Source organism: Schistocerca piceifrons, chromosome 6, assembly GCF_021461385.2.
Source record: "Schistocerca piceifrons isolate TAMUIC-IGC-003096 chromosome 6, iqSchPice1.1, whole genome shotgun sequence".
Lineage (NCBI taxonomy): Eukaryota > Metazoa > Arthropoda > Insecta > Orthoptera > Acrididae > Schistocerca > Schistocerca piceifrons.
The window spans coordinates 574,384,344-574,408,397 of record NC_060143.1 but is presented as its reverse complement, the minus strand read 5'-3'; the positions used below and the strand labels follow the sequence as shown (position 1 = coordinate 574,408,397).

General features: G+C 41.2%; 2 protein-coding genes across 2 annotated transcripts; both read left to right on the top strand.

The window, feature by feature from the left end:
- Nucleotides 1-14,302: 14,302 nt before the first annotated feature.
- Nucleotides 14,303-15,340, top strand: LOC124803463 (fibrous sheath CABYR-binding protein-like). Its single transcript, XM_047264653.1, has one exon. The coding sequence runs from the start codon at nucleotides 14,303-14,305 to the stop codon at nucleotides 15,338-15,340; it is 1,038 nt and encodes a 345-aa protein (XP_047120609.1).
- Nucleotides 15,341-19,848: 4,508 nt separating this feature from the next.
- Nucleotides 19,849-21,066, top strand: LOC124803462 (craniofacial development protein 2-like). The gene has a single exon (XM_047264652.1). The coding sequence runs from the start codon at nucleotides 19,849-19,851 to the stop codon at nucleotides 21,064-21,066; it is 1,218 nt and encodes a 405-aa protein (XP_047120608.1).
- The last annotated feature ends 2,988 nt before the right edge of the window (nucleotides 21,067-24,054 follow it).

Genomic DNA, 24,054 nt, shown 5'->3' with positions numbered 1-24,054 from the left:
AAGGACAGGTATACACTCGCACACAAGTTATCCATCCGCACATACACAGACACAAGCAGACATTTGTAATAGTGTCTGCTTGTCTCTGTGTATGTGCCGATGGATTTGTGTGTGTGTGTGTGTGTGTGTGTGTGTGTGTGTGTGTGTGCGCGAGTGTATACCTGTCCTTTTTTCCCCCTAAGGTAAGTCTTTCCGCTCCCGGGATTGGAATGACTCCTTACCCTCTCCCTTAAAACCCACATCCTTTTGTCTTTCCCTCTCCTTCCATCTATCCTGATGAAGCAACCTTAGGTGCGAAAGCTCGAATTTTGTGTGTATGTTTGTGTTTTTTTGTGTGTCTATCAACCTGCCAGCACTTTCGTTCAGTAAGTCACATCATCTTTGTTTTTAGATATATTTTTCCTATGTGGAATGTTTCCCTCTATTATATTAACATCAAAATTACTATGAAACAGGAAAAAATGAAAGTACACTAGTGGAATGTCATTTAAAAATAGACAAGAGTGGTCTGCTATGAAGCCAATCAAGTCGCTGCTGCATTGCATACCATCGGCATTTACATTGCAAGAACATTTCTCTAAGAAATGCATGCTGTTACTGTGTACGAAATATACAGACAGTGAAACTTCAGAAGACATTGATGTGATCATTTCTTGTGTGTATGATAATCCATGGTGAGTGGGACAAATAATTAGTGTCTCTCATGAGATGAAATTGCTCAACTGTTTTCCATTGTATTCTGAAAGATTTACTCTGGAAACTAACAGGCTGTGTTTCTCTCTCCATTGTGATCACACTCCAGTCACACTATGCCAGAAACTCATGCTGGGGAGCCATGTTGGACATTTGGAAAACTGTAAAAAAGAAGTAGAAGATCATAATTCAATGTGCCATCTGTAGTGACTTGGCAAGACAGCCAAGCCACTCGGAGGTAGCCGAAAGGCACGCGTTTAAGCTCACGAAGACTGGCGTGAGGTCTGGAACAGGACAATGTCTTGAGAATTGCAAATAAAGTACGAATATCTTGGAATACTTAACTTTAATCCATAATTGGAGAACATCGCTCTTGTTTATACATTAATAACAATCTCAATATAAACTGGTAATGGCGCCTTGCTAGGTCGTAGCAAATGACGTAGCTGAAGGCTATGCTAACTATCGTCTCGGCAAATGAGAGCGTATTTGTCAGTGAACCTTTCCTAGCAAAGTCGGCTGTACAACTGGGGCGAGTGCTAGGAAGTCTCTCTAGACCTGCCGTGTGGTGGCGCTCGGTCTGCAATCACTGACAGTGGTGACACGCGGGTCCGACGTATACTACCGGACCGCAGCCGATTTAAAGGCTACCACCTAGCAAGTGTGGTGTCTGGCGGTGACACCACACCATCTATGATGTCATTAGAGGCAGATCACATGGTCAACTAGTGCAAGGATGAAGAATGATACCAGCCATGTCTTTTCTGGAGGGAGCATCCCAGCATTTGCTTTAAACAAGTCAGGGAAACAATGAAAACTTTAAATTCGGTTGACAAGATAAATATTTGAGTCTCAAACCTCCCAAATGTTGTCTACATTGCTACAAGCATGTGATTGAAGTGTGTGCACAAATTACTCTAACGTTCATGATAATGGCAGCACTAGATCCCCCTGAAAGCAATATCCTATTATGGTTTAGCAACATGACAATGTGCAATTAACTGTGATTACAGAACTGAACTGTTTGTCACCTCTGGCTTGGAGTTTTATAAGTGCGATGCTTTGATGTTACACATCCAGAACCTAAACATGAAGAGGAGAGACTGGGTGTGTTCAAGAGGCAACTTGGCCAACACAGCTTGTGATCTATTTGTAGCCATTTCAGCCTGGCTCTTGTCAGGATATAAGACACAAAACATTCAAATATCTACTAAATAGACTGCCTTACACTACACTTCCAGAGTACTACTGCATGGTGTGCATTCTTTACCAGATAGGATTGACAGAGGACAACGGAGAAGGTCAAAAAATGGCAGAACATTTTGTGCTATTACAAAATAGGGGTGAGTGTGTCACAGATATGATATGCAAGTTGGGGTGACAATCATTAAAGCAAAGATGGTTCTCAAGGCAGTGAGATCCTTTCATAAAATTTCAATCACCAACTTTCATCTCCAAATGTGAAATTATTTTGTTGATACCCACCTACATTGGAGGAAATGGTAATCATAAAAAAAGGAGAAATCAGAACTTTCACATATAGATTTAAGTGTTCCTTTTGCTTTGTGCCATTCAACAATGGAACCAATAGAGAAATCATATGAGGACTCAGTGTGTAAAGGAAGATGAAATTCTAATAATTGCGAGGGGATGCAACACTGCATTAGATGAAGGAAGAGAAGACAATGTTACAGAATAACACAGGTTCAGTAGTAGGAATGAGGGAGGGGAAAAATTTCTACAATTCTGAAACAAATTTCAGCTGGTACTAGCATAAACATTGTTCAAGAGTCACAGAAGGAGAATGTATATTTGGATAAGACAGAGAGATACTGGAAGATAATAACTGGATTACATCATTGTGGGACAGAGTTTTCAAAATCAGATATTAGATAGTAAGGCACACATTGAAGCAGATATGATGTTATACCACAGCACAGTAATGATGAAGCATAGGATGAAGTGTAAGGGAATCTTCACCAAAAATCAGTGTGTAAGAAAGTGGGGTGCTGATGTACTGAGAAATGATGGGCATTTGAAGTTCTCTAAGGCTTCACATGCTATGATAATGTGTGCCGCAATAGCCCGTTCAATTGTAGATGAGTGAACACTTCTTAAAACATCAATAGATGAAACTGGACAGAACAAATACTGGTACATCAAGGATAACTGCAAGAAAACTTAGGGTAACAGAGAAGATAATTCAATAGAATTACAAAAAAAAGTAGTACAAACATGTTGGAGACATGGACAAAGGAATATAAATCACTCAGAAAAAAATATCACCAGGAAGTTTGGGGAATCTAAGGTGAAAAGGCTGCAGAAAAGATGCAAAGGAACTGAAAAAGAGATGGTCATTGGAAGGACTAATGCATCATTTAGAACAGTCTGGACTAAGCTAATTAGAGGCAAATTCATGATCATTAAGAGTGTACAACAAGATAATTCCACTGTTAAATCCAGCAGAGATGGTATGTAGGTGGAAAGTGTATTGAAGGCTTCCACAAAAAGCAGGAGGTGTCTGATGCCATGATAGAAGAAGCAGTGAGAGTACGTTTTGAAGGCATAGAAGATCTTGCATTAGTGCCACTGCTTAAAGCACTTTGAGAGGCATGTGGTCACATAAGGCAGAAGGAATGGACTACATTCCTTTGGAATTTCTAAAACGAATCAGGAAGTTGGTTTGTAGAATGTCTGAGACCTGACATACATCATCAGAGGTTTGGAAAAACATCATCCTCACAATCCTGGAGATAGTAAGGGCACACAATCAGCTTAACAGCTCATGCCTCCAGGCTGCTGACATGAGGAATGTAGAGAATAAAAGAGCAGAAGATTACAGATCTGTTAGGTTATGATCAGTTGCACTTCAGGGAAGGTAACTGTTCCTGATATGCAGTTCTGACTTTGGGCTTGATAAAGTAGCAAGAAGAATTAAAATATTTTCACAGTATTTGTTGATGTATAAACAGTGTCTGACAGCATCAAACAGTGTAGGATGATTGAAATCCTGAGAAAAATAGGTACAAGTTGTACAGAGAGACAGATATGAGTATGCAAGAAACAAGAGGCAACAATAAGAAGGAAAACTGAGGGAGAAGAACATAGGGTGTAGAGAAAAGGTCCAGTCTCTCACCCTTACTATTCAAGCTGTATGTTGATGAAGCAATGACAAATATTAAAGATTAGTTCACAATTGGCACTAAAACAAAGGGGAACAGGATTTAAATAAAAAGATTCATTGAGGTCACTGCTATTCTAAGTGAAACTGTAAAGGAATTCAGGACCTGTCAAATGGAATAAATGGTGAGCTCAATGGTGTGTGTGCCTAGGAAACTGTGAAGGTGTTTGGTGGGAATGTCATATTGGTGAGGAGCATTTACAGTTGCTAATGCTGCTTGTGCTTTTGACTTTCAAATGATTGTTTTATTGAGCTAAAAACTCAACATTAACAGCATCAAGTAGTATCAGTAAACAGCAGTACCATTTTTCCTGTTTAGTAGACCAATTTGATAGTTTGCTCTGATTTATCATGGCTGCTGTAATGTAATGCATCATAATTGGGCTTTGTGGAGTGGTCTCTCCAGTTTGGTATTGAGCTCCTTGGGAATAAACAGTATCGTGATCACAAAAGGTGGATTAAGAGTAAACAAATGAAAGATGAAAATAGTGAGGAGTAGCAGAAATGAGATTAGAAATAAACTCAACATTAATATAGGAGCCATGAAGTAGACAAAGTGAATGGACTGAGCTACTTTGAAAGCAAAATCACACATGATGGACAAAGCAAGGAGGAGATGAGAAGCAAACCAGCACAGGTAAAGAGGGCTTTCCTCGCTAAAGAGTCTATTAGAACAAAACACCAGCTTTGAGAGGAAGAAATTTGTGAGTATGTATGTCTGGAGCACAACATTGTATGGAAGTGAATTATTGTCTGTGGGAAAACCAGAAAAAAGAATCAGAATATTGAAGAGCTGGTGTTGTAAAGGAGATCCCTGAAGAATCAGTGAGGGATACAATATGAGGAAAAAACTGGCAAGGTTGGGAAACAGGATGATAAGACAGTTGTTAAGACATGAGGGAATAGCTTCCAAGGTACTTGAGGTAGCTCAAGAGGGTAAAAAAGTGTGAGAAAGACAGGTATTGGTACATATTCAGGAAATAATTGAGGATATTTGATATAAGTATGATTCTGAGATGAAGAGGTTGGCACAGGAGATGATTCATAGCAAGCTCTATGAAACCACACACAAGACTGATGAACTACGACACCCCCCCCCCCCCCCCCCCCCCCCCCTTCTCTGTTGCTACCCAACACAAAAAATGTTAGTGGATTGCTTCCAGTCTTTAGGCCAAGCTCTGATCATATAACTCCATTATGTACACAACTGCAACATCTAAGAATAGCCTCAACCACCAAACAATTTGTAAGTTGGACCATTCATGAATGATGTTGTGAAGAGTTATCTAACACTCTTTTAATGAACACTGACACTACTTCCACTTCTGATGATGCTTTCTATTCAGTAACAACTTTTTTAAGATTTTTAATTATTAATGCTGCAAGCCTTGCAGACTAGTTCCAAAATCCCAATGACCCATACATACGAGTAGTTTACACCAGTTTGGATCTGCATAGAATGTTTCAAGAAGCAGAGAAATAGTACATCAGTATGTCTGACATCTTTAGTCTTGGGGATTATGTGAATGAAGAAAGGTAGCTGTGATGTCCTGTCCTTCAGTACAGCAAATAAGTATGATATTATTCAGCACTTGAGTTTTCACTTCATTATTTTCAGGTAAATGTCATCCCCATTGAATGCAAGCATCTGTGCTTGCAGATAAGACAGAAGCACAGCCTCTAAGATGCCCTAGTGCTCATATATTGTGATTTTGTGATGGTGCAGAAGGGTAAATGTATCAATTTGAGATGAGAGATTCTTGTCGCAAAAAAAAAAAAAAAAAAAAAAAAAAGAGGTGAAAGTTATAAGCAAAATCTTTCTGATATCTCTGACAGTACAGTACATTTACTGGTACCATTGTTGAGAAGAATGTAGGCAGGCAGCTTTCAAAAATGGTGGACTAATACAAGAAAAAAAAGTCTGGCAAACATGGGGTCAAAAACACATACCTTAAAAGCTGTGAGCACTTGTTCACGTTCACTACACTGAAACACATCTCTTCTACTGGACAAACGTCCATAACTATCAATGTACACATTTTAGAGCTCATGTTTACTAGACATTTTTATCTTGTTTTGATCCATTCTACCTCTTCTGAAAGTGGCCCGCTCTAAAATCTTATCAAATCAGTACCAGTACATGTCAGCCACAACCAGAGGTACCAGGATGAATTCACTTATAATGTTTGACTTGGTCATTTCTAGACCAGGGTCCCTTACCTCAAGCTGATACATTTACCCTTCCCCATCATTTCCAATCATCTGTAACATCACCACGGAATAACCCTGCATATGCCGTCAACAATCCACAGGCCACAGTTAACAAGCCGATTCGTGGTCTCGAAATGTAGGCCAATAGATCTCTCCTGACATTCATCCATTAAGGCACAGTAAGTGTGCCACACTCCTTGTAATGAATATGTGGCTCCAAAACCAGTACATTGTCATTTTGGACTCTTCATGTGATGTGCTCATCACAAATTCATACATAATTGGCTGGTATCACCTACCACTCGCATGATAACTGAAAACGTTTTTACCTGTCAAGCAAATTCTATACTTGCATGATGCGGCATCTTATCTGAGTGTGTGGAGGCCATAGGTTGGTGCTGTTGCACAACTTTTGAATGAGAAAGCTGTGGACAGCATGTCAGACAGGTCTCATTTGCTGCAGATGTTTCGTCTCTGCTGTCCCTGTTTCTGCGGATGGCGCAGACGCCGGGTGCAGCTGGTGTTCAAGGAGGAGCCTGTGAAGCGGAAGCTGCCCCTGGTGAGTACCACTACCTGACATAATAGTGACACCACTGTAGACATGCACCGTGTCAGACTTAGCACAGCAGCACAATGCACAACCTTCTCTCCAAAATATATACAGGAGTTGGACAAAAACATGGTAACACTGCAATAAATGCATGCTCAAACATAAATGTAGATGCTAGACATGACTGTGGGTTGTGCTGGTATATTTGACTACGAATGGCACCTGTCCAATGTCCTGCAAGTGTCAGTAGTGGTCAGCACAGTGTTCTGTGCAGTTATGACTGCGTTACGTCAGAGCTGACTGACTTTGAATGTGGGCAAATCATATATGCTCGTACGATGACTGCCTCTGTACCTGAGGTAGCCGAAGCATTCGGTGTGCGAAGAGGCACCATATTGAAGATGTGGATGACAACTGAAAAGACACAGTTGAATTGAAAGTCACATTCACGAACTCTACAGCACTAAAACAAAATGAAGGCAGCTCCAAAGCACGGAACTGGAGAGCAAGATGGAATTCCAGAACCACTCATCAGTGATGCAGACAACCGTAACAGGGAACCATAATGTCAAAGCAATAAAACCTGGACTTGTAGCAATGGAAGAAAGCCATTTGCATGGATTAATCTTATTGCACATTGTTTCCAGCTTCTGGCCAAGTTTACATGTCATGGTTCAGTGATGATCTGGGCAGCCATATCACAATATTCAATGGGACCCACAGTTACTCTGCACATTTGCATTACTAAGGTTTGTTTGACCATTTGGCTGATCAGGACCATCCCATGATACAACATTTTCCTCAATACCAGTGCTGTTCTCCAAGATGACATGGCCCATGTTCATACTGTTGTGTCATCCACAACTGGTTTTCTGAGCTTGAGGATGAGTTGTTGCATCTCCTTTGGCCACTACAGTCACCAGATCTCAATATTACTGATCCTTTGTGGTCTTCTTTAGAGAGAAGGCTGCACGGTTGCTATCCACCTCAACAATCATTACCTGAATGTTTTGGAGGAAGAATGGTTTAAGTTTACCTTGGAAACCATATTGAGCTTGAATTTATCCACTCTGAGATGGCTGGAAACTGTTTTGAATGCGAGCTGTTTTCCACCCTTTGTATTAGGTATGATAATGTGTTTATTTTTGGTGTTTCCATATCTTTTTCCACCCTCTGCATTTATAAGCTAGGAACCATACATATGCAGCAGTGTGGTTGCTGCTAACAGCAACCCTTGTTTAACAGTTTCAGACAGTGAATATATCAATTACATCTCCACAGACAACTACTCATATGCACGGGTGTATTGGGTATTTTAAGTGAATGCAGGAGTGCTGTAGTTGTTCAAACAAATTTTTGTCTGGCAGCTAGTTGTCAAATTCATTGCACGATATTTCGACTGGTCATCTGCCAGTGATTTTCCAGTGCACTATCGAAGACTGATGAAGACTGGCCTCATTCTGCCCCATACAGCATGGCGCAAGTGTTCTGTGCGTACGACGAGATTAAAGTTGTCAAACAGACCACACTTCCCAGCAGCAGCGTACTCTCTGGTAGAACTGCAGAACTCAGCTGTCCTCTGTGTTACTGCTCACTGCAGCCTTTGGCACATTCTGTCATCTTTGAGTAGGACAAATCTTGGAGACGATGGTGATCCAAACTCTGTCCAACTGGTAGCTGCTATCACAGTTCATCACATTCGCCACCAGGTGTATTTCCATGGACTCTTAATAATGGAGTCCCAAAAAGATGCAGCTGCAGTCAGGATCACAGTTCTGCCAAGCGCCATTGTATGTCCAGTGGAAATACAGTGTTTGGCAATAGCGGACTTGCTTGCTTGCAAAAGGTGAGTGCAACATTTAAGCTCATTGCAGCATTTCTTCACAGTGTGCGTGGGCTTTCATGTGCAATACATACCACACTGACAAGGTATTTTGTAAATTCCAGCCTTCTGCAATAAAAAGTTGTCATTCGCCGATTACAAAACCTCTGGAATCTTAGATGGTGGACGTAAAATCACTTTCAATTGACATATACAAAGTATTCTTACTATTATAAAAGAAATATGGCCCACTAAAGGAATAAAAGCTAAATATTTTGCTGGTGTGATCTCCTCTTTGTCCAGTTCCTGATTTCTCATTTTAACTGACAGTTCCCTGTTAGTATGCTGGGTGGAAAAATCATTTTTTCTAAACACTATCTTTCGGTGGTCTTTAGAGATACTATCTAGTTCTGAAAGAGTGTGAGCTCTGTGTATGAGTGTTTTTATCATACTCATAGTTTGCGACAAGTGATGACAACTTGATGCTTGTAAATACAAACAAGTGTCAGATGGCTCACAATAAACGTAATGCCTCAGAGAGCCATCATTCTTTTGTCTAACCAAGACATCCAAGAAACACAGAAAACCATTTTTCTCTATTTCCATGCTGAACTGAATGTTGTTATAAATGGAGTTGATGTGCTGAAGAAACTTCATCCATTGATCTTTCCCATTAGGCCACACTATGAAAGTATTGTCCACATTCTTCCAAGACACAGTTGGTTTAAGGGCAGCTGATTCAATTGCTCTCGATGTCTGACTGAAACTTTTACCAATTAGTGTCAAAGAATCTTCAGTGAAGGACAACTTGTTGTTACAGAAGGTTGGAATTCATAAAATACCTTGTAAGTATGGTATGGCTTACATTGGGTAGACCTCATGCACAGTGAAAGAATCCTGCACTGAGGATCAGCATTAAACATGCCTTTTGCAACCAAGCACACCTGCTGTTGTCAGACACTGTATTTCCACTGGACATTCATTGGAGTAGGATAGAACTGTGATTCTGACCAAAGCAACATCCTTTTGGCACTGCATTATTAAAAAATCTGTGGAAATATGCCTGGTGGACAGTCTGATGAACCGCAATAGGAGCTATTCGTTGGACAGTGCATGGAACTCCATCATCTCTACAATTTGTTCTAATCAAAGACAACTGAGTGCACAGATAGCAGTGGCAAGTGGTAACACAGAGAACAGCTGAATTCCACAGTTCTACCAGCAAGGGCACTGTTGACAAGAACTGTGGTCCATCTGTCAACTTGAAATTCTGAAGCATGTGCAGAATTCATGCGCTGCACTATATAGGGAAGAATGGAGCACGTCTTTGTCAGTCTTCAATGGCTCATCTGAAGATTACTCATAGGTGCACAGTCAAAATATTGTGCAATTAATTCAAAAACAATCAGCTGCTAGCCCAAAATTTGTTTGAATATTCAACTCGCTGGGAAAATTTTAAAATTCATGACATGAGTGCTATAGGATGGTATGGTCTAAGCAAAAAGGTAACAAAACAAATTTTGGAATATTTCTCCTCCATAGCACTGAGTTGAGTAAGAGTTAAAGTGCAGATGTTAAAACATATTATACTCTTTTCTTTTACTGAATTATCTCTGTGTACTGAATCTAAATTAAAATTTTATTTTCTGAGAATTGCTTAGTAGGCATATAAATACTAAGCAAGCCCTAGAAGAAAAACATCAATTAGTTATTATGCTTGAGAACACTCTTAAAACACTGCAGTGTAATGACAGTTGAGTATTAATATGACCCTCAGATGTCTTTCCTAAGAGTAAATTCTTCTTCTCAATATACATAGTGACTTACACAGCTTGCTTAATTGTTCTTTCTTATGGCTGGATATTCAGATACATGGATATTTCCTTGAGACAGTTAAGCTTCTGTCTACAAATGAGCATGAATTTGTGAAGCATCACTTGTGCAAAACTCAGGTTGACCATTTATCACACAATTTCCTGTGAACTGTGAATAAGAGGCAACAACCAGGCCCCCATTCCTAAATTCCAGAAAAGCATTTGACATCATGCCCTAGTGCACACTGCTAACAAAAGCCCAAGCCTTGTGGAGAGGCTCATGTATAAGTGAGTGGCTTGAAGACCTTTCAAATAATAGAAACCTGTACATTGTCCTCAATGGCAAGCATACATCAGAGATGAGGGTATCATTAAGAATGCCGAGGTAAGTGTGATATAGCCACTCTTGTTCTCTGTGTGCTGGATGTCCCACCTAATGCTGCCAGCTCACATATTTCTGCTGGGGATGTACCTATGTCAGGCACTCACACAATGGATAGAAGTGTATAATCCATAAAGGTCAATGAATACCACTTTCAAACAAAGTACGGTATTTTTAAATGTCCCGCATATGTTTCTTCTACAGAAATGAAGACTAGAGGTACAATTAATGATGGCAAACTTGCTTTCAATGTTCTGCAGCCTGCTGAAAGTAGACCACTATCAGTACGCATGGTCCACCTACACTGTTCAGTCTGCCAGTGTTTCCTGCTCAGGTCTGCTGTACCGCAGTCAGTGTCAAACGGGAAAAAACACTGTGACACATTCCACATATATTTTGGACAGCGCTTTCCCTGCTCTAGTGCAGCTTGTGACATTTACAGTCATCTCATCGATGCGCTGGTCATCAATAATGAAGAAAAACTAGATATGATATTCATTTATGGTGAATGTCACAGAAATACAACCACAGCTTTAGCATTGAATACTGAATGTTACCCAGAATGACAGTGTCCTTTATGTCATACCATTTCCAAAATCTGCACAAGTCTCATGGAAACAGGAAGCTGGGCAGCCAGAAGGATCAACATACAAATGCAGTAACTAACAGTGACAAGAAAATTGCTGGTCTGGCTGCTGTAGTGCACTATCTTGAGGTGAGTGTACGGCATATTGCACGCAGTTCCAGAATAAGATGTAGTAGTGTGTGGAAAACTTTGTACAAGCACATATTTCATCCATATCATACCTCACTCCACCAATAACTGGATGTAAATGACTTTAAATCCTGCAATAAATTCTGTCATTTTGCATTTTGGCAGTTGCAAGGTCATCTTGACTCCCTACATGATACGTTGTTTATGGATGAAGGTTCGTTCACAACTCATGCTCATCGAAGACAGTGGGATGTTAATGTTTGATGTGAGATCATTGGTGCCTGTATTGTAGATCCCTACTTTTATAAGGGAAAACTAAATGGATGGCAATATGCACCATTTCTGCTGTACACTCTATTCTTTCTCATGGAGGACATTGGACTAGAAATGCCTCATGGTTCCAGCATGAGGAATGCCCCACACACTACACATGTGTTTCCAGGGAGGTTGTGTATGCAGTGTTTCCAAGTAGGTGGGTAGACCAGGGAGGTTCTGTTAGCTGGCCGGGCTGGTCTTCTGATATGATGCTATTAGACTTGCTTCTCTCAGGCACATTGAAAGTGTGTGGAGATATGCCTGTACTGAATGTGGAAGTTGCCAGTGTAAATACCTTCTGTACGTATGATATTGTGGAGTATACAGTACATTATCTTTGCTCAACTTATGATGTGTGTGGAGTGACTGTCCTTGTTGCTCCCAAGATTTTACATCTATTATTGGCCTAAGATTACTACCAAGACTGTAAGCTCCTATTCCGCAGTTGTGTTTGTATTTCAACTCCTATATCAGCTCCTCCAATTTGTGCATAACATTTTGAATCATCTTGAATGTGAGTAACCAACCCGTCCAGTCCTTTGAGGTACCATTGTTCCCTACTCCATATCTTTACTGAATTGGGAGTTTTGCTTGTGGTAGTTACAAATTCATCCATGATTTTTGAAATTTCTCATGGTTTCCTGAGTTCACCATTACATGTTTACACAATCATCTGAGAAACCCATGTTTCCGTAGCTATTTTTGCTACCCTTTTTATATTCACTACATTCCAGTGCTGCCTTGCTGCATGATGAATGCTCCTGTCTGTCCACCAATGGACCACCACTCAATAAGCACCTCGGCAAGGACAGAAACATCTGTAACAATAAATTGAACAGGCATTCCTTGGTATGAATGACAAGTGATTCTGCTGCTCATCTGATATTATAAAACATACATTGCACAAGTTATGCAGCCATATTGTTGACAATATGCATTTCTGACACTGGCCCAACTTTGAACCTATGTCACGTCATTACCCGTTGCCGCCAGATGGTAAGAGGCCCAACTGTAACTCAGAGCCAAGTCAGATATATAGTTCTGTAGGGCTCTGTGGCCAAACTTGTAACCTTATGATACATTTCCTCCAAAATATACATACACTATGCAGTCGTATTCAACTTGTGCACAAAGGTTTCGTAACACCTCAGCAGAGTGGTAGGATCTTCACCCCAGTTCTAGACTTTGAGGTACTTTAAGAAATTTAGTACCATCACACATAAACCTTAAGAATCACATGAGGTGTGGCATGATGACAACTTGAAAATAAAAGATGACTCAGGATTGTGACTGACGTTTCCATGTTGAGCATGGTGTCCATCATGCAAAGTTTTGGTACAATTATTGCCCAACGTGAATGATTAACAATATCAACAATTTTTGCTATAGAGAATTTAAATACAGTGGCATCAGCCCAGTTGTCCTGTCAACTGTACCTAATAAGAAGTGCTTATGAATCTGTAGGAAGAACAGAATGTAGTAAAGTCATTCACAGAAAATGACTATTGTGCTGGACTTCTTAATGTCGAACATGTACTGTTTAGATCTGTAGCAAAAAGGGTTAAACTCCCAACACTATCCTGTGCAACAGCTTTGTCAATTCTCCCTTACACAACTTGGGCATCTATAAAATAAGCTGTGACACATGTCCAGCCTATCATATAGGCAAACATGACGAGCAATTGCTGCTAAATATAAGAAATCTCTTAGGAAGAAAAGCTACAAATATATATATTACTTGTCCTTTGCTGATCATTTATCAATTACAGGCTCTAAGCCTGAAGGGAGTTTATGAAGTAAGTATCCTGCACACAGATAAGAAAGGCTTCAGACTTGATATACATGAAGAATTAGAAATTTTCAACCACCTTTCTCTAAAATATCATCTTCCTCTCTCTCCTTTTTTTAATTACATTATAATCATTTCGTACAAAATGTATGAAATAATTACTATTGCAGTGGCCTGTATAAACTTCAGTTGGCATAATACTAAGTGTTGACTTGTGAAATGTGCACTTATATGATATTTAAAATTTTTTTGTAATGTTAATAGCTGATTTCTTTAATTTTTAATTGATGGCATAAATTGTTTCGTATCCACGTTGTGGCAGCTTTGGCCTGTGAGCCTCTTAGTCTGATGCTATCTCCAGTGCATTTCCTCTTACAGCCCAAAGTGGCATACAGTGTGCTGCACCATGTAGTGATAATTTTACTGAGTATTTCCAATTATAAGTCAGTTCCAAAGTCTATAATTTTTATATGGTTTAAATATTATTTTCTTAAGAAGTAGTTTATATGATGAGAGCATTTTGCTTATAAATCTCCTCATTAAGCTGTTCAGTACAGTAACCATCTACTCTCGGTTTCTCTGTATGTTAATGGTTGTGTAACCTTTTTAGGTAATTATCTGGATTTTTGGATGAAGACAACCTTAGTTGGTGTCAAAAACAAGTTAATGTAAAGTCTTGTTGCAACTGGTTTGCTGTATTGTATAAATAATATTCCTGTACAATTGCTCTCACAGCCATGTTTAAAATTCTAACATTCCAACAAATTAAACTGGCAAAATAAAATACATGTGCAAATAATGAAAGTGACAGACACTACTATGAACCCCATATGGACGTGTCCAAACAGGTTGCAGCCCGTGCAATGCCACCCTGCACAGAGACGGCACCATCCATTGTTCTGGCTGCCCGCACACTGCCACCAAGTACGGAGATGGCCCCGACTGTCATTCTGGCTGCCCGTGCTCTACCTACAGGCCGAGAGGTGGTCCCCAGCACCACCTCGGCTACCTGCACGTTGCCACCCTGCGCAGAGACAGCCACACTTGTAGATCTGGCCACCCGCACTCTGCCACCGTGTGTGGAGATGGCCCCGATCGTGGCTACAGCTGCCCGTGCTCTGCCACCGAGCACAGAGGTGGCTCTGAACATTGTTTTGGCTGTCTGCACTCTACAAACCTCTGCAGAAGTGGCCCCACCAATAGTTTTGACCACCCGCACTCTGCCACCAAGTGTGGAAGTGGCCCTGACCATCATTCTGGGTGCCCGTGCTCTACTTATAAGCACAGAGGTACTCCCTAACAATGCTGTCATTAACCGTGCACTGCCACCCTGCACGGAGGTAGCCCCACTCGTATGTCTGGGCACCCACACTCTGCCACCACGTGGGGTGGTGACCTCGACTGTCAGTTTGGCTGTCTGTGTGATGCCACCCTGTGTGGAGGTGGCCCTGCCTGCACATTCAACATCACTCTGCATGTTGAAGATTCTGAGCAATTCTCCACAATCCCATGCAAAACAAGCTACCTCAGGAAGCACAGACACTGCTCCATCCCAGACTGTGCCTACATCGTCTGCAGACACCACATGTACCTTTCTCAACTTTCATGTGCATTCATCATTGCCACTGCAGGGCACTTGGCCTCCACTGTTTGGAGGTTTCCAAATCACCGCTCCAGTGGACCTTGTAATTCCACCTGCCACGTGTGGAGTCGTCGTTGCTGAAAACACGAGTGTGCTTCACTCTGGTGGTGATGTAAGGCCCCCTTTACAAGCCTTTATGAATTATTGTGATATTCCAACAACTTTTCAGGGAATAGCAATCACAGGGCCTCCACCATTCCCAGGATTTCTGTCCACTGCTCCATGAGCAACTGATACACCACAAGCCGGACACGCTTTGCGTGTCTTTTCCAGTTTTTCAGCAGATACCCCTTCACCTCTGCAGGGGATGCGAATCACAGGGCCTCCTCCATTTCCAGGATTCTTGTCTGCTGCTCAACAAGCATGTGCAATGTCTCATGCTAGGCCTACTTTGCATGTCTTTTCCAACTGCCCTGACACACCATCACCTCTTCAGGGAACCATAATCACTGGGCCACCACCATTTGAGCCTTTTCCAAAATGTCTGTAATCCTGTATTTACTTTTTGATTACAAATAAATTCAAGTATTTATATCACATTGGTTGCATTATTAATTTTGTAATATTGTTGGTGTCAAAATGTTAATCACTAATTGCTGTCAGATGATAAGAGGTGGCCAGCTACAGCACAGAGCTAACTCAGGAAAGTGGTTCAGTAGGTCTCTGTGACCATTTCCATATGCTCATGATAGGTTTTATCTAAGATAAACATTTACTATGCAAGCATACTCAACTTGTGTACAAACATTTCATAAAAGCTTAGCAGAGTGGTAGAAACTTCACGTCAGTTCTAGACAATGAGACAGTTTGGTTCTGTCATACATCTACCATTCACAACACAAGTTGTGGCACTGATAAAACTAGAATCAAAACTGTAGTCCAGGGACGTGACTGAGATTTTCATATTCAGGATAGTGGTCATCATATAAGGTTCTGATAAAATTATGGCACACAATGAATCGTTAACAGTATCAGCAGTTTTTTTATTCTATATAAAATTTGAAACCAGTGGTATGAAACTTCTTATCCTGTCAACTGTACCTGATGAGAAGTGGCTGTGATAACAGCTGTGATAACAGAACTCAGAAAAGATGCCCACAAACAAAAGTGTGTTGAGCTTGTCTTATTAACGTAGAAGAAGTATTGTTTACAGCTGTACTAAAAAGAGTTAAACTCATAACACTATCCTTCAGAAATAACATTCTTTAGGAATAGTTGATCAGTGTGTGCAACACCAACCCAAAATCAGGTAAAAACAGAATTATAATATCTTAAACAATGTTGGAAACATTTCAGCTGAACAGCTTAATTGAACAACTGTTTATAGTAATGGACCACCAACATTTATGTATCTACAAAAAACTTAGTGCATTTATTGAAGTAAGTACACTGTGTGTTCATTGTATTCATTCACATTCCAGTAAAGACAGGGTGAGTAGATAACTGTTACAGGCATTACAGAGAATTTAATTAAGGAAAATCTTTGCAACTTCAGAAATACATTGAAGGGAAAAACAGGAGGGTAAAGAAAATTATGAAAGATTCACAAATATTTTTAAAAATCATTAACACCAGAAAGACAATTATGCCAAGTATATATCTAATATATTATCAAATTTTTAAGAGCAGAGAAGCATGGTTTACAATATCCTATAAAATTTAAGAAGACCAAGTCAGTATAAAATTTGCTTCCTGTATTCAGTTGCTAGAGCTCTTCAAATAAGCTATGGTCTTTAGAATATGAAGGGTTTACAGACATGAACCATGAAGCAACAGTGTACAAAATTGAAATTTAAGAAGTAATGAACAGTCTGAATGAACAGAAAAAGTACAGGTAGTGGCAACATAAATGGAGGACTGTTGAAAGATATACCACTCTCAATGGCACAGAGAGCCTGCAGATTCCCATATGCATGCCAGAGAAGAAAATATATTCCATCACCATGGGACCATAGTATCAAAAATCCAATATTTAAAAAATGAAACCAATCTGTCTGTGACAACATCAGAGGGATTAGTCTGATAAATACTGACTTATAAGTTGAGACTGGAAGGCCCAGTGTATAAGTGGAGGCAATGGAAAGAGAGGTGTTATTTTTCAAAAAAAGGAAGGATTTAATTAAGTAATATAACAGCAGAATGTGAATTATCATGAACTAGCACATTACATTATCTTTGGTATTTCTGGAAAGGCTCAAATAGGAAGTAAAATTAAATCACACTAATGTCCTATACAATGTGAATACATCAATTATGACAAGTCCACAAATAACATGCAAGAGGTGCAAGACCAGCCCCAGTTAATGTTGCCAACATTTCTTAATTCCAGTTTGATACTATTATTTATCCAGGTAGATGAGATAAGAAAATATGAAGAAGCCACAGAGATGTGTATGAGTACCAAAATGCATAGTAAAGTCTAGAGCATGCTTTTGTCCAATGGAGTACATAAAAAATCTAATATTGGTGTTGAGTGATGATTCAGTACAATTGATTGTTCAGTATTTCATTACGGATTTCAGTGACATGTAGCATCTGTCTTAATGAACATGAAAAAATTGTACACTGTGCAGTCCAGTACAATAATAATGTTACATTATGTAAATGATAAGTGTCTTGCAAAGAGTGAATAATTAAGATGATTTAAATCCCATGGCATGAACTAACTATGCCGAATATTGCTTACTAGGCTCTATTGAAATGTAATAATAAAAGATGACTTGGTGGAAATGTGTGCATTTGCCACTGTACCTTTCTAGACACTGGCATTTCACTTTTGTTGTTAGACAGAGACAGCCAAACCATATCCATAGCCAGGAGCCTTAAACATTCAGTCACAAACAAAATGGTGAGAGAATGCAGGTGCTAAGTATGTAAAAATCAATTACACAAAGATATTTTTGTTTACCCTATTTTTTAATCTTGCTTCTCAGAATGCAGTTTGCTAAACAATAGATTCTTTTACATTATTGCCTGTGTCCCAGGCCTATCCAAAATGTTCAGACATGTAAAACTGTACACTTCAGAAAACGACCAAAAAATGTAGTATCCTATGACTAAAATATCAGTGAATCACACTCGGAAGAGGTCAGCTCATACAAATACAAGAGTGTAAAACTTTGTAGTGTTATGAAGTGGAATGATCATATACACTCAGTTGTGGGTAAACCAGGTGGTAGACTGTGGTTCATTGGTAGAATACACAGGAAGTACAATCAGTCTAGAAAGGAGATTATTTACAAAATACTGAATGTATACAGTGAAGAGTGGCACAAAAGGCTACGCATTGCTCCCATGAAGATTGTGAGGACAAGATTAGCTTAATTATGGTGTGCACAGAGGCAATTGACCGGTCATACTTCCACTCTCCGTATGTGAATGGAACAGGATAAACCAAAATAATTGGTTCAATGGGATGTATACTGTACCATGCAGTCACAGTGGCTTACAGAGTATAGGTGCCAATCTGAAACACACTTTGAAACAGCTCAAACAAAATGGTTGGTGTGATTATTAGAAAATTAATTAAGATATCCCTTTGTTTAGTTGATGTTGAAGAGCTTGAAAATGGAACCAGAAAGGCATGATTCTGTAAGTTGTCAGACCAAGGCTACTGCAGATGGACCTGGGATTCCTTTAGACCCCTTATAATCGTATCATTTAAGTGACCCTCAGGCTAATCCCAGGTCTTGCCAAAAACCTTTAGACAGACTCTCAACTCCCAAATATGTATGATCCCCATCATATTAACATTATCAGAGGAGACTTTAAATTGTCCAGTACTCAGCTGGGATAGTTACAGTTTTTTAAGAGGTGTTTATGAGAAGATATTCTATGAAATGATACTAAATGCTCTCTCTGATAACTGCAAGGAACAAATAGTTCAGAAGGCCAATCATGATAGATATATACGAGCTGTAATGGCAAGAATTATATCTGAACTATTTGAGGATGTCTGTGTTGAAACTGATATCAACTATGAGGCAGTTGTAGCAACAATGATTACTAAAAGTAAGGGGACTTTATCTAGAAGTTCGCGGGTGGCACCCGTGGAGCCCCGAGCTGAGTCTGACATTGCTTCCACTTACTTGTGTCAGATCCCTCCTGTTTTCTGTCCTGTTGGCCTCCCTTGGCCAACTCTCGTTTTTCAACCCCAATGGTATTAGGTTTCGAGGCCTGAGGGTGTCTTTCAGTTTCCTATCTCTCTCACTCCAGTGCTGCGGGGTTTGATGCAGGACCATAGCCCAAGGTTGTGGGTGAAGTCCCCATGGCAGCTGTGGCAGAGGAGATCTCTGGTACGGTGCATTTGCTTGGCGGATGGGGCAACGGATCTGGAGTACAGTAGGCTATAGTAGGATTCAACTAGAACAAGTCGGCAACTCCTTCAACCCACTCAACTCCACACATAGTGACCCGTCACTCCTCTGGAAACAGTTGTTTGGGTCGAGAGAAAGCTATGAACGCTGGGCAAATTTGTGGCTTTTAAATACGACCCAGGTGATGCAGTGTGTGTGGAGAGGACACTCCGCCTGCACCTGCAAAGGTGCAGATGACAACACGGGGAGTTGCAGTTACTGGTTTTAAGCCTTGTGCTGAGGGACGTGAGTGCAGGCACCAGGGGTGACTCTTGTCAGTGGGATAGCCCATTGCGCTTAACTGACTGGTTACCGCCTGCCTCAAGCTGGGCAGCCCCCAGCCAGTAAGGTACCAATCTGTCCTCCACCTCGCGCTTCTATGGGCGTATGGAGCAGCAAGCATCTTGCAGTGCTTGATACAACGTGGGTTACTGAGGCACCTGGAAAAAATAACAATAAAGTAGCTCATATGAGCAAAACCAACTATTCAATAACACGATTTGCCACCTGGAATGTCAGAACTGTGTTACCTGGATGTGACACTCCTACAGATGCTGCGCCTATAGTCAGAAAAGCAGCCACAATTGACAGAGAACTCCTGCATCTTCGCGTTGATGTGGCTGCATTACAGGAAACTCGTCTCTCTGGGGAAGGCAGCCTGCATGAAGATAATTACACCTTTTTCTGGAAAGGAAGAGAAATTGGAGAAAGATGTGAACACGGAGTTGGCTTTGCAGTGCGAAACAGTCTTCTCAGCTGCTGCAAACCACCAAAATCTATTTTTGAACGATTAACAACTTTGAGATTAAAGACAACATCAGGCCCCGTCACATTAATCTCTGCATATGCTCCCACTATGAAAGCGCCACCTGAAGTCAAAGACATGTTCTGTGAAGACCTGCGGAAATGCCTTGAGAATGTTCGTGGATCAGATAAACTCATGTTACTGGGAGACTTTAATGCCAGGGTTGGGAATAAATGGAACAACTGGACCGACTGCATTGGCCCATACAGCATTGGAAATATGAATGAGAATGGTCAGCGACTGCTGGAACTTTGCACCTCTCTTTCTCTCTGTATCACTAACACTTACTCCCAGAACAGAGATGTGCACAAAGTAACATGGAAACACCCACGTTCAGGCCATTGGCATCAGCTTGACTTCATCATAACCAGAAGAAGCAACCTACGTCATGTCCTTAATCCCCGCATATATCACAGTACTGACTGTGATACTGATCACTCTTTAGTTGTGACAAAATCACAGTTCACACCAAAGGAGATTCACTCAGCCAAGAGTGTTTGTCGAAGAGTGAAGATCAACACCAAAGCCATTCAAGATGACGCGCTGTACAAAAAGTTCAGTGAAGAAACTGAGATGAAACTGAATCCTGAGCAATTTATAACTGCACATAGTGCCAAAAATATGTGGCATCTAGGTAAAGAAAATATTATGCTGACAGCTATTGGAACATTTGGGAAGCAGGGTAGGACTCAAAGTGCCTCCTTTACTGACTGTGAAAGTGAGTTGCATACATATATAGACAAGAAACGTAATGCTCATATACAGGTTATGAATAATCCTACAGACCACTGAGCAAGAGCTGAATACAAGGCATGCAAAGCAGATCTGCAATGAGTTCCTCACCACTGCGCAAATAGATATTGGACCAACCTTTGTGAAACTATTCAGATCTGCCGGGACAAAGGAGATTATAGTGGCATGTATCAAGGCATCAATAAAGCCATTGGACCAACAAGCAGGAAGTTCACTGCAATAAAAGATCTAAATGGAGACCCAATCAACAATAAAAACCAGCAGCTAGATAGATGGATGCAGCACTATGCTAAACTATACTCAGAAGAGGTCAACATTTCTTCAGAAACTTTGGGTACTTTACCAACTTACCCAGTTATGTCTGAGCTTGATGATCCTCCCACGTTGACGAATTAAAACTCACACCTAAAAGTCTAAAGTTAGGCAAGAGTACAGGCCATGATAACTTACCAACAGAAATCATCAAACTGACTGCATTTTGCTGATATTGTATCAAATCCTACTGCAGTGCTGGGAAGAAGACACAGTACCTCAAGACATGCAAGATGCAAATATAGTAACAATCTATAAGGGAAAAGATGACAGAGGTAATTGTAACAACTATAGAGGAATATCTCTCTTGAGCACTTCTGGAAAAGTGTATGCAAGGATAATCCTGAAGAGACTGGAAACCTTGACTGCTTGGATCTACCTTGAGTCACAGTGTAGATTTCGAACTGGCAGATCCACAAGTGACATGATATTCACTTTGTGCCAACTACATGAGAAGTGCCACAAACACAGAGTGCTTTTGTTGACCTCAACAAAGCCTTTGACACCGTCAGTAGGGAGGGACTCTACAGCATATTGGAAAAAATTGGATGTCCCCAAACTTTGCTGTCTTTAATAAGATCTTTTCATGACAACATGTGTGGCTCTGTAACCTTTGATGGCAGTACATCTAAACCATTCAGTATGAACTGTGGCATAAGACAAGGCTGTGTGTTGGCACCTACACTTTTTGGAATTATCCTCTCGGGTCTGCTCCAAGTGGCTTTCGAGAATTGCAATGTTGGAGTACATCTGCATACTAGGAAAGATGGAAGGCTTTTCAATGTCAGTCTTCTGAAGAGTAAAACAAAACACTACGAGATAGTTGCTCATGAACTCCTGTATGCTGATGATGCTGCAATTGTTGCGAACTCTGCAGAAGAGCTGCAAGAGCTAGTATCAATATTTTAGTCACACATGCCACCTATTCTCGATGAGTGTAAACAGCAGTAAGACCATAATTATGACTTCAGGGTGCTAACACAAAGCCGAATATCACACTAGATGGCACTACTCCGCAAGTCATGGATAACTTCTGCTATCTTGGATCTACTACAGAATCAAACATGTCTGTTGACAAGGAAATTGATGCTTGCATTGGAAGAGCTGCGACAACTTTTGGCAAAATCTCTACACGTGTTTGGAAAAACAACAAACTCTCTTTGACCACCAGAATTCTTGTATATCAAACTTGCATCCTCAGCATCCTTTTGTATGCATCAGAAACATGGACTACCTATGCCAAACAAGATTGTCGCCTTAATGCTTTCCACATGCGGTGCCTGAGATCCATCCTCGGAGTAACATGGAAGGACCGAGTGACCAATGAAGCAGTGCTATCTAAAACTAACTGCAACAGTATTTCAGCTACATATGAACTTACATATGACTCAAATCAGCACAGCACTGTGCCAAAAAGGTACTTTTCACATGGGAATTAAGCTTTATAACAAACTTCCTGAAAACATAAAAGCTATCACTGAGGTCAATACATTTGGAAAATCTCTAAAGTCATATTTACAGCATCACTGCTTTTATTCCATTGAAGAATATTTAAATTTATGAAATGTGCTTTATAAATACTTGTGTGTAAAGTGTATTATTGTAAGCTTAAATACACTCCTGGAAATGGAAAAAAGAACACATTGACACCGGTGTGTCAGACCCACCATACTTGCTCCGGACACTGTGAGAGGGCTGTACAAGCAATGATCACACGCACGGCACAGCGGACAGACCAGGAACCGCGGTGTTGGCCGTCGAATGGCGCTAGCTGTGCAGCATTTGTGCACCACCGCCGTCAGTGTCAGCCAGTTTGCCGTGGCATACGGAGCTCCATCACAGTCTTTAACACTGGTAGCATGCCGCGACAGCGTGGACGTGAACCGTATGTGCAGTTGACGGACTTTGAGCGAGGGCGTATAGTGGGCATGCGGGAGGCCGGGTGGACATACCGCCAAATTGCTCAACACGTTGGGCGTGAGGTCTCCACAGTACATCGATGTTGTCGCCAGTGGTCGGCGGAAGGTGCACGTGCCCGTCGACCTGGGACCGGACCGCAGCGACGCACGGATGCACGCCAAGACCGTAGGATCCTACGCAGTGCCGTAGGGGACCGCACCGCCACTTCCCAGCAAATTAGGGACACTGTTGCTCCTGGGGTATCGGCGAGGACCATTCACAACCATCTCCATGAAGCTGGGCTACGGTCCCGCACACCGTTAGGCCGTCTTCCGCTCACGCCCCAACATCATGCAGCCCGCCTCCAGTGGTGTCGCGACAGGCGTGAATGGAGGGACGAATGGAGACGTGTCGTCTTCAGCGATGAGAGTCGCTTCTACCTTGGTGCCAATGATGGTCGTATGCGTGTTTGGCGCCGTGCAGGTGAGCGCCACAATCAGGACTGCATACGACCGAGGCACACAGGGCCAACACCCGGCATCATGGTGTGGGGAGCAATCTCCTACACTGGCCGTACACCACCGGTGATCGTCGAGGGGACACTGAATAGTGCACGGTACATCCAAACCGTCATCGAACCCATCGTTCTACCATTCCTAGACCGGCAAGGGAACTTGCTGTTCCAACAGGACAATGCACGTCCGCATGTATCCCGTGCCACCCAACGTGCTCTAGAAGGTGTAAGTCAACTACCCTGGCCAGCAAGATCTCCGGATCTGTCCCCCATTGAGCATGTTTGGGACTGGATGAAGCGTC